We start from the raw sequence: 12,115 nt of genomic DNA, 5'->3' as shown, positions 1-12,115 counted from the left end.
CTCCACTTTGTGGATGACCTCAGTGCGTTAGCCAGAGGTTCAGTAGCCAGGGCAAACAGTAGAGGAGACAATGGACATCCCTGTCCCATGCCTCTTCCCAGTCAGAAGTATTTTGAGTTTAAATTGTTTGGAAGGACACCGGCAGCGGGGGGCCTATACAAAAGCCAGGATATAAACCTAGGTCCAAAGCCAAACCTGCACAAGATCTCAAATAAATAGCTCCATTCCATCCTATTGAACGCCTTCTCTGCATCCAGAGAATTATCCCTTATGTTTCAGGGGATGGAGAGGGGGACAGAACCACGTTGAGGAGCCTCCGGACATTAGCCAACAATTGCTGCCCCTTAATAAATCCTGTCTTGTCTTCTGAAATTATCCCTGGGAGGCAGGATGACAAGCGCCTCGCCAATACTTTCGCCAGCAACTTTGCATCTGCATTCAACAAAGATATAGGGTGGTACGACTTATATTTCATCGGGCTTTTATCCTTCTTTAATATCAAGAAGATAGTTGCTTGCACCAAAATGGTTGATAACGTCTCTTGAGTCACAGAGTCCTTGAACATCTCAAGCAGCACTGGGATCAGAAACCAAGATGACGTTTTTAAAAATTCAATGGTGAACCTGTCTGATCCCGGCCCCTTCCCCGACTGCATCAATCCCACATTCTCCTTAATTTCCTCTAGAGTCAGAGGATTTTCCAATTCCTCCTTCTCCTCCTGCTCCACTACCAAGAAGGCCAGACCGTCTAAAACCTCGGGTATTAAGGACTCATCCTCCGGGTGTTGCGACTCATACAGGTTCCAATAGAGCACTTTGAACGACCCATTAACCTTGGTTGGGGTGGAGACCAGTCTGCCAGCCCCATCCCTGACTTGCACAATTTCCCGAGAGGCCACCTGCCATCTCAGCTGATGTGTCAGCAGATGACTAGCTTTCTCCCAGAGTTCATAGAGAGCCCCCAACAAACATCGCAGCAAGCGCACCGCCCTGTTTATGGATAGAAGCCCAAATTCCACCTGTAGAGTCTTCCCACCAGCCAGCAATTCTGGTGTCTGATTGATGGAGTATTGATGGTCCACCTCTAAGATGACATCCGCCAACCTCCGCCTCTCCCCCCTTTCACTCTTTTGCTTATGTACTTTAAAGGAGATAATCTCCCCTTTTACAACCACCTTCAGCACCTACCATAGCATTGAAGGGGAAATCTCCTCACTCCGATTAAAACTCAAATATTCCTCAATGACAGAGGAGATCCTCTCGCAAAAACCTTTATCTGGCAACAGAAAATTCTCAAATCTCCAAAGGGGGTGCTGAGCGGGACCCGAGCCAACTATCATGTCTACATAGTGCGGGGCGTGATCAGAGATCACCATTGCTGTGTATCCCTAATCCTACACAGTGCGGGGCGTGATCAGAGATCATCATTACTCAATATCCCGACTCCTACATAGTGCGGGACGTGATCAGAGATCATCATTACTCAATATCCCTAATCCTACATAGTGCAGGGCGTGATCAGAGATCACCATTGCATAAGAACATAAGAACATAAGAACTAGGAGCAGGAGTAGGCCATCTGGCCCCTCGAGCCTGCTCCGCCATTCAATTAGATCATGGCTGATCTTTTGTGGACTCAGCTCCACTTTCCGGCCCGAACACCATAACCCTTCATCCCTTTATTCTTCAAAAAACTATCTATCTTTACCTTAAAAACATGTAATGAAGGAGCCTCAACTGCTTCACTGGGCAAGGAATTCCATAGATTCACAACCCTTTGGGTGAAGAAGTTCCTCCTAAACTCAGTCCTAAATCTACTTCCCCTTATTTTGAGGCTATGCCCCCTAGTTCTGCTGTCACCCGCCAGTGGAAACAACCTGCCCGCATCTATCCTATCTATTCCCTTCATAATTTTAAATGTTTCTATAAGATCCCCCCTCATCCTTCTAAATTCCAACGAGTACAGTCCCAGTCTACTCAACCTCTCCTCATAATCCAACCCCTTCAGCTCTGGGATTAACCTAGTGAATCTCCTCTGCACACCCTCCAGTGCCAGTACGTCCTTTCTCAAGTAAGGAGACCAAAACTGAACACAATACGCCAGGTGTGGCCGCACTAACACCTTATACAATTGCAACATAACCTCCCTAGTCTTAAACTTCATCCCTCTAGCAATGAAGGACAAAATTCCATTTGCCTTCTTAATCACCTGTTGCACTTGTAAACCAACCTTCTGTGACTCATGCACTAGCACACCCAAGTCTCTCTGAACAGTACAGTAAGAAGTCTTACAACACCAGGTTAAAGTCCAACAGGTTTGTTTCAAACACGAGCTTTCGGAGCACGGCTCCTTCTTCAGGTGAAGAAGGAGCCGTGCTCCGAAAGCTCGTGTTTGAAACAAACCTGTTGGACTTTAACCTGGTGTTGTAAGACTTCTTACTGTGCTCACCCCAGTCCAACGCCGGCATCTCCACATCTCTGAACAGTGGCATGCTTTAATATTTTATCGTTTAAATAATAATCCCGTTTTCTGTTATTCCTACCAAAATGGATAACCTCACATTTGTCAACATTGTATTCCATCTGCCAGACCCAAGCCCATTCACTTAACCTATCCAAATCCCTCTGCAGACTTCCAGTATCCTCTGCACTTTTCGCTTTACCACTCATCTTAGTGTCATCTGCAAACTTGGACACATTGCCCTTGGTCCCCAACTCCAAATCATCAATGTAAATTGTGAACAATTGTGGGCCCAACACGGATCCCTGAGGGACACCACTAGCTACTGATTGCCAACCAGAGAAACACCCATTTATCCCAACTCTTTGCTTTCTATTAATTAACCAATCCTCTATCCATGCTACTACTTTACCCTTAATGCCATGCATCTTTATCTTATGCAGCAACCTTTTGTGTGGCACCTTGTCAAAGGCTTTCTGGAAATCCAGATATACCACATCCATCGGCTCCCCGTTATCTACTGCACTGGTAATGTCCTCAAAAAATTCCACTAAATTAGTTAGGCATGACCTGCCTTTAACGAACCCATGCTGCGTCTGCCCAATGGGACAATTTCTATCCAGATGCCTCGCAATTTCTTCCTTGATGATAGATTCCAGCATCTTCCCTATTACCGAAGTTAAACTCACTGGCCTATAATTTCCTGCTTTCTGCCTACCTCCTTTTTTAAACAGTGGCGTCACGTTTGCTAATTTCCAATCCACCGGGACCACCCCAGAGTCTAGTGAATTTCGGTAAATTATCACTAGTGCCTCTACAATTTCCCTAGCCATCTCTTTTAGCACTCTGGGATGCATTCCATCAGGGCCAGGAGACTTGTCTACCTTTAGCCCCATTAGCTTGCCCATCACTCCCTCCTTAGTGATAACAATCCTCTCAAGGTCCTCACCTGTCATAGCCTCATTTCTATCAGTCGCTGGCATGTTATTTGTGTCTTCCACTGTGAAGACCGACCCAAAAAACCTGTTCAGTTCCTCAGCCATTTCCTCATTTCCCATTATTAAAACTCCCTTCTCATCCTCTAAAGGACCAATATTTACCTTAGCCACTCTTTTTTGTCTTATATATTTGTAAAAACCTTTACTGTCTGTTTTTATATTCTGAGCAAGTTTACTCTCATACTCTATCTTACTCTTCTTTATAGCTTTTTTAGTAGCTTTCTGTTGCCCCCTAAAGATTTCCCAGTCCTCTAATCTCCCAGCAATCTTTGCCACTTTATATGCTTTTTCCTTCAATTTGATACTCTCCCTTATTTCCTTAGATATCCACGGTCGATTTTCCCTCTTTCTTCCGTCCTTCCTTTTTGTTGGTATAAACCTTTGCTGAGCACTGTGAAAAATCGCTTGGAAGGTTCTCCACTGTTCCTCAACTGTTCCACCATAAAGTCTTAGCTCCCAGTCTACCTTAGCTAGTTCTTCTCTCATCCCCTTGTAATCTCCTTTGTTTAAACACAAAACACTAGTATTTGATTTTACTTTCTCACCCTCCATCTGTATTTTAAATTCCACCATATTGTGATCGCTCCTTCCGAGAGGATCCCTAACTATGAGATCATGAATCAATCCAGTCTCATTACACAGGACAAGATCTAGGACCGCTTGTTCCCTCGTAGGTTCCATTACATACTGTTCTAGGAAACTATCGCGGATACATTCTATAAACTCTTCCTCACGGTTGCCTTGACCGACCTGGTTAAACCAATCGACATGTAGATTAAAATCCCCCATGATAACTGCTGTACCATTTCTACATGCATCAGTTATTTCTTTGTTTATTGCCTGCCCCACCATATCGTTACTATTTGGTGGCCGATAGACTACTCCTATCAGTGACTTTTTCGCCTTACTATTCCTGATTTCCACCCAAATGGATTCAACCTTATCCTCCATAGCACCGATGTCATCCCTTACTATTGCCCGGATGTCATCCTTAAATAACAGAGCAACACCACCTCCCTTACCATCCACTCTGTCCTTCCGAATAGTTTGATACCCTCGGATATTTAACTCCCAGTCGTGACCATCCTTTAACCATGTTTCAGTAATGGCCACTAAATCATAGTCATTTACGATGATTTGTGCCACCAACTAATTTACTTTATTCCGAATACTACGAGCATTCAGGTAAAGTACACTTATGTTGGTTTTTTTACCTCTGTTTTGAATCTTAACATCTCCAGTTTTATTCCTTTTGTTATTACTGGGCCTATTCACTGTGCTCCCCTCAGTCACTGTACCTTGTACTGTCGCCCTTATGGATTTCTGACTATGTCTTCTCTGCCTTGCACTTTTCCCCTTACTTCCTTTTGTTTCTGTCCCTGTTTTACTACCTTCCAACTTCCAGCATTGGTTCCCATCCCCCTGCCACATTAGTTTAAACCCTCCCCAACAGCTCTAGCAAACACCCCCCCTAGGACATCGGTTCCAGTCCTGCCCAAGTGCAGACCGTCCGGTTTGTACTGGTCCCACCTCCCCCAGAACCGGTCCCAATGCCCCAGGAATTTGAATACCTCCCTCTTGCACCATCTCTCGAGCCACGCATTCATCCTATCTATCCTGACATTCCTACTCTGACTAGCTTGTGGCACTGGTAGCAATCCTGAGATTACTACCTTTGAGGTCCTACTTTTTAGTTTAACTCCTAACTCCCTGAATTCCGCTTGTAGGACCTCATCCCGTTTTTTACCTATATCGTTGGTGCCTATGTGCACCACGACAGCTGGCTGTTCACCCTCCCCCCCCAGAATGTCCTGCAGCCGCTCCGAGACATCCTTGACCCTTGCACCAGGGAGGCAACATACCATCCTGGAGTCTCGATTGCGTCCACAGAACCGCCTGTCTATTCCCCTTACGATCGAGTCCCCTATCACTATAGCCCTGCCATTTTTCTTCCTGCCCTGCTGTGCAGCAGAGCCAGCCACGGTGCCATGAACCTGGCTGCTGCTGCCTTCCCCTGGTAAGCCATCTCCCTCAACAGTATCCAAAGCGGTATATCTGCTTTGCAGGGAGATGACCGCAGGGGACACCTGCACTGCCTTCCTACTCTTGCTCTTTCTTTTGGTCACCCATTTTCTATCTCCCTCAGTAACCTTCACCTGCGGTGTGACCAACTCGCTAAACGTGCTATCCACGACCTCCTCAGCATCGCGGATGCTCCAAAGTGAGTCCATCCGCAGCTCCAGAGCCGTCAAGCGGTCTAACAAGAGCTGCAACTGAACACACTTCTTGCACGTGAAGGAGCCAGGGACAGTGGACGAATCAGAGTTCAATGAGCCAAAGTCATGCTCAACATGAATACATAGTCGTATTAGAAGTAATTAAGATTGAAGGTACCTTGAACTATCAAGAGCAAAATAAAGTTACTTTACAATAATGTAATATAAACTTAATAACTGCCAGGAGATAAATAAACCCTAAATCGGTAACAGCCAGCAGAGTCAGCTTTCATAGTTGCCCTCGGTCATGGGAAGGATAGAGCACAGAAACCGAGCAGAACAGCAAATCCATCAGGAGAAAACCAAAAGATAAAGAAGAGAGATTGTCAAGGTGGACCTGAAGGTCTTTTCAACCAATCAGGAGAGAATCCAGAAGCAAGATCTTTTTACTTTTCTGTAAAGACAGTGATTTTATCTTTAAAAAAAAATAATAATAATAAAATAACAAAGTTTTAACCTGAAACAGTGGTTATTACAAAGTCTACTTTACTTACTTAGCAATGCGAGACCCAGGATCGATGCTACTAAGTGGTAAGTAGATTAAATCTTCTATGAAAATATGGGTTATACCGGGGGATTGGATTGGATTGGATTGGATTTGTTTATTGTCATGTGTACCGAGGTACAGTGAAAAGTATTTTTCTGCAAGCAGCTCAACAGATCATTCAGTACATGGGAAGAAAAGGGAATTGAACAGATTTCAAGAAAATACATGAGAATACATATCTGTGCTGTACTGTTCTATGTTCTATGTTCTATGTAATAGGGCAACACAAGATATACAATGTAACTGCATAAGCATTGGCATCGGATGAAGCAGACAGGGTGTAGTGTTAATGAGGACAGTCCATAAAAGGGTCATTTAGGAGTCTGGTGACAGTGGGGAAGAAGCTGTTTTTGAGTCTGTTCGTCCGTGTTCTCAGACTTCTGAATCTCCTGCCCGATGGAAGAAGTTGGAAAAGTGAGTAAGCCGGGTGGGAGGGATCGTTGATTATGCTGCCTGCTTTCCCCCGGCAGCGGGAGGTGTAGATGGAGTCCATGGATGGGAGGCAGGTTCGTGTGATGGACTGGGCGGTATTCACGACTCTCTGAAGTTCCTTGCAGTCCTGGGCCGAGCAGTTGCCATACCAGGCTGTGATGCAGCCCGAGAGGATTCTCTCTATAGTGCATCTGTAAAAGTTGGTAAGGGTTAATGTGGACATGCCAAATTTCCTTAGTTTCCTGAGGAAGTAAAGGCGCTGTTGTGCTTTCTTGGTGATAGCGTCGACATGAGTGGACCAGGATAGATTTTTGGTGATGTGCACCCCTAGGAATTTGAAACTGCTCACCATCTCTACCTCGGCTCCGTTGATGCTGACAGGGGTGTGTACAGTACTATGCTTCCTGAAGCCTTGAACGCCTCAGATCTGTCCTTCAGTAGGGAGTCAATCTCGCGGTTGAGCCATGGTTTCTGGTTGGGGGACGTACGTACTGCTTTCTTTGGCACGCAGTCGTCCACGCATTTGCTGATGAAGTCTGTGACGGTGGTGACATACTCATTTAAGTTAGTCGCTGAGTTCTTAAATATGGACCAGTCCACTGTCTCCAAGCAGTCACGTAAGAGCTCTTCTGTCTCCTCAGACCAGCACTGCACAACCTTCTTAGCTGGATTCTCCCGCTTGAGTTTCTGCTTGTAAGCCAGGAGAAGGAGCACAGTCTTATGGTCTGATTTCCCAAAGTGCGGTCGGGGGATGGAACGGTAGGCGCCCTTGATTTTTGAGTAGCAGTGGTCAAGAGTGTTGTCGCCCCGGGTGGTACAGGAGATGTGCTGGTGGAATTTTGGCAGTACACTCTTGAGGTTGGCTTTGTTGAAGTCTCCGGCCACAATGAACAGGGCCTCCGGGTGTTCTGTTTCATGGTTGTTTATGACTGTGTACAGTTCATCCAGCGCCTTCCTCACTTCTGCCTGGGGTGGGATGTAGACCGCTGTGATAATGGCTGAAGTGAACTCACGTGGAAGATAGTATGGGCGGCACTTTACGGTCAGGTATTCCAGGTCTGGGGAGCAGTAGGTCGCCAGGGTCACCACATCCAAGCACCAGGAGGAGTTGATGAGGAGGCAAACCCCTCCCCCCTTCGCTTTGCCTGAAGATGCCGTGCGGTCCGCCCGGTGAATAGAGAAGCCTTCAGGTTGTATGGCACAGTCCGGTGAGGCGGGGGTGAGCCATGTTTCTGTGAAACAGAGCACACAGCAGTCTCTTACTTCCCTCTGAGAGGTAAGTCTGGCGTTAAGTTCATCCAGCTTGTTTTCAATCGCTTGGACGTTTGCTAGGAGTATGCTGGGGAGAGGGGTCTTGAAACCGCGTTCCTTCAGTCTAACCTGCAGACCGCTGCGTTTCCCTCGCTTTCTCGGTCGGCGGCTGCTGCTGGATGATCCTGGGATCCGATGAGAGACGTCAGCCCTTGTGGAAGGTAGGTGGTTGCATCTGGCAGGGTCCAGGGCGCTGACTTGAAAATAACTTGAAAATATATATTGTCCTGAATAGCACCCACCTGAGTCTCATAGGAGTCAGGGAGTGAGAATCCCTGTTCACCATTTAGAATGTCTTATTGACCCTTTTTGGTATAGGAGGAATTCGAAGAATAGTGGTGAGTTTTTTACTTTAGTACCAATACCAGTACCGCTTCCAGTACCAGTACCATTACGAGTACCAATGAAGAACAAGGTAGCCTGCCTCAATGACTACCGACCAATGGCCCTGACGTTTGTTATCATGAAATACTTTGAGCGGCTAGTCATGAAATGGATCAACGCCAGCCTCCCAGACGGTCTCAATCCACTGCAGTTTGCCGATCACCGCAACTGGTCCACAGCATATGCTATCTCCCTGGCTCCACAATCAACACTCAAACACCTCGACAACAAGGACACCTACGTAAATTGCTGTTCATAGACTACAGCCCCACCTTCAACACCGTTATCCCGAAAAGACTAATTAACAAACTCTGCACTCTTGGACTTGACCCTTCACAGTGCAGCTGGATGCTTGACTTCCTCACTAACAGACCCCAATCTGTCAGGATAGGCAACAGCACCTCCTCCAGAATAGTCCTCAACACCGGGGACCCGCAGGGATGTGTGCTCAGTCCTCTCCTGTACTCCCAATACACTCATAACTGTGTGGCAAGATTTAACTCCAACTCAATCTATAGGTTTGCAGATGATACGACTGTGGTGGGTCGTATCTCAAATAACAATGAATCAAACTACAGGACGGAGATAAATCACTTGGTTGCATGTGTAGCGAAAACAGCCTCTCTCTAAATGTCAGAAAGACCAAGGAACTGATCATCGACTTCAGGAAGCATAGGACGACTCACACTCCCGTCTGCATCAATGGCTCCGAAGTGGAGATGGTCGATAGCTTTAAGTTCCTGGGGGTCACCATCACCAAAAGTCTGTCCTGGTCCACTCACGTTGATGCAATATCTCTACTTCCTAAGGAAGCTAAAGAAATTGGGCATGTCTGCATAGTCTCTCACAAACCTCTACAGATGTGCCATAGAGAGCATCCTACCTGGCTGCATCACAGCTTGGTATGGCAACTGCTCAGTCCAAGATTGCAAGAAACTGCAGGGAGTGGTGAACTCAGCCCAACGCATCACACAAGCTTGCCACTCTCACATTGATTCTGTATACACCTCCCGCTGCCTCATGAAGGCAGACAGCATTATCAGAGACCCCTCCCACCCAGGCATTGCCTTCTTCCAGACCCTTCCATCAGGCAGAAGGTTCAGAAGTCTGAAGACCCGCACATCCAGACATAGGAACAGCTTCTTCCCCACAGCTACAAGACTCCTCAACGACACCCCCTCGGACTGATCTGTTCCCTGTAAGAACACTATTCACGACGACGCCCAATGCTGCTCTTGCTCATGTATTTGCTTTGTTTGGCCCCTTGTTCCGCACTGTAACCAATCACTGTGTGTCAATGCACCATTTGTTAATGTACTCTGTTGATTATTCTTTTTGTCTACTATGTACGTACTGTGTACGTTCCCTCGGCCGCAGAAACATACTTTTCGGTACATGTGACAATAAATCAAATCAAAAACCATTCGATGTCCTGGTGGAGAAGTTGATGAAGAGGTCCAGTGACCTCATTGTAACATGGCACAAGATAATTTGTAATATCGGAAAAGCGCTGTAAAGCATGCTTGTCCACAGGAATGACCATGTGTCATGTAGCTGTTGTCCTGTCTGGATTGGGCTTCACACCATCGACTGGAAGTATGGCCCGCATAAGGGACCTGGTTGATCCTGAATCTACATTTTGCAGGTTAAGGCTCAGCTGTATGGTCCTGATTCTGCCAAGAATGAAGGAAAGACGTGCATCATGTTCTTGCATAATACAACCCAAACCAGGATGTCATCAACAATGATCCCATGGTCGGCACGGTGGCACAATGGCTAGCATTGCTGCCTCATGGCATCAAGGACATTCTTTAGATTGCAGAGGGTGATCTATTTCTTTGTCAAAGAGAGGATTATTTGCATATGGCATGGCTTTGTTCTTTTGTATAAATGGGGGTGGTCAATCAGCCAAGTTCAATAAGGGATACATGTCTTGCCACCTCAGGGAGAACCTTTATTTGAGGGGATGGGTGGAGCATGGAGAGAGAGCAAGGAAAATGCTATTTTTGAACAGTTACAGCAGAAGGCTGTAGAGTCACCCAAAGAGGTCATGAAGAAAGCTGTTCCAGATTACAGACTTTCTAAAAAGGTTCCAAAAGAAACTTGACTTACAGCAGAGAATTGCTTCATAAATACAAGAATCATCTTTGTCTGTATGTGCAAGTGGAACAAGAGCTGTATTTTCCTGAAAATACAATTTTTCCTGAACATCTGCATCAAAGTCAATGGTCAGGCCATTAGCGTTGATGATATGTGTTATGATCCTTGGCCAAATCCGAGTTGTTGATGAAATCTCGTTAGGGACCATTAATGTGTTGTTTAAAGTGGACAAAGTTTGAAATTTTGGACACTTACTCAGTGAATAAAGCCACCTGATTCCATGGGTTTACAATGAACAAAAATAAACTTTACTATAAAAAGATCAGAATGATAAAACAATTTACAATGTCTGTCATATGCTCTTAACATTCATGGTTACTATGAGCTACATCACACTGCGCGAAATGTGACCAAAATAGAGGGCGGCATGGTGGCACAGTGGTTAGCACTGTTGCCTCACAGAACCAGGGACTCGGGTTCAATTCCAAACTCAGGTGAAGTTTGCACGTTCTCTCCATGTCAGCATGGGTTTCCTCCGGGTGCTTCGGATAAATGGGGCTGGATTCTCCCAAAATGGGACGCTGTCCCCACGCCGGCGTAAAAACGGTGGAGTTTTACTCCAGAAATTCCAAGAAACAAGTTGAGCTAATTCAATGCCCTGCAGGGGCTGGCAGGGACCCGGAGTAAATCTCGCAGCTTTAGCTGTGGATACGGGCAATTCTGGTTTGGAGTCCGCGAACGCGCACAGCGGAGGACCCCAGCGTGCACGCCGAGCTCCATGGCAGACTCAGACCATGGTGCCAGACGGAAAAATGAAACCCCCCGATTGGCCACCCACCTCAGTATCAAACCGTGCGGATCTAACCCCCAGCCGCCTATAAAGCCCCCCCTGGTGTCCAATTCCCCCGCCCCCGACCAGGATGGCTAACAGCATCCCGACTGGCAATAGGGGGTTAGTTCCATGCCGCCGGGAACTTGGCCATTTGGGAGCAGAGGTTTGCTGGGCGGGCCTCTGTCAATGGGCCCCCAGCCGTGCATCGTACTCTGCGGTCACGCAGAGTTTCGCGTCCCGGAGAATCGTTGGACCGGCGCCAGGCCTGATTACAGCGTGAAAATGGATTCTCGACCCCCGCGCGGCTGCGATTTCGGCACGGGTGTCATGGGAATGTTACTTTAAGAAATGTTTGTCTTCTCAAATGGCTGCAGTGAAGTTATTGTGTGGGTGGAGCTGGGCTCTGGCTCTGCTTTTTACTTTCGTTTTGAGCTTTGGAAGCTGTTTTTTACTCTGAGGTTTACTTTCGGTTTTCAGTTGGGGAGCTGCATCCAAACCAAGAAGGTGTATTTTGGTCTCTCTCTCTGCATGCTAAAGAATATCTCCAGATCACGATAATTTCAAAGTAATACCTGTTTCTGTAAGGAAAGCAAACCTACTGTTTTTGTAGGAAAAAAGGGTATTTGGCTTACGGATGTTGTTAGGAAGGTTACTAAGGACTTCCGGTGGCGGCCATGGAGAAGTAGGTCGCACATTTGATAGTGTTAAGTAATGGGTTAAGAGACATTGCAATTAGTTGTCTCATTTATGTTAAGTGTTCAATGATTGTCTCATT

General features: G+C 46.4%; 1 protein-coding gene across 1 annotated transcript in view; it reads right to left on the bottom strand.

Moving 5' to 3' along the window:
• LOC119953541 overlaps positions 1 to 10,716 on the bottom strand; it is an 87,203-nt gene extending 76,487 nt beyond the window's left edge. The window contains exons 1-2 of the mRNA XM_038777912.1: positions 10,521 to 10,716; positions 413 to 1,140 (exon numbers count right to left, since the gene is read on the bottom strand). Coding sequence (XP_038633840.1) covers positions 413 to 1,140; positions 10,521 to 10,716 — 924 coding nt within the window. The remainder of the gene's footprint in view (positions 1 to 412; positions 1,141 to 10,520) is intronic.
• Positions 10,717 to 12,115: the final 1,399 nt, after the last annotated feature.

The sequence above is a fragment of the Scyliorhinus canicula genome, chromosome 18 (genome assembly GCF_902713615.1).
Source record: "Scyliorhinus canicula chromosome 18, sScyCan1.1, whole genome shotgun sequence".
NCBI classification, from domain to species: Eukaryota; Metazoa; Chordata; class Chondrichthyes; order Carcharhiniformes; family Scyliorhinidae; genus Scyliorhinus; species Scyliorhinus canicula.
This window is presented reverse-complemented; position numbering and strand designations above follow the sequence as displayed.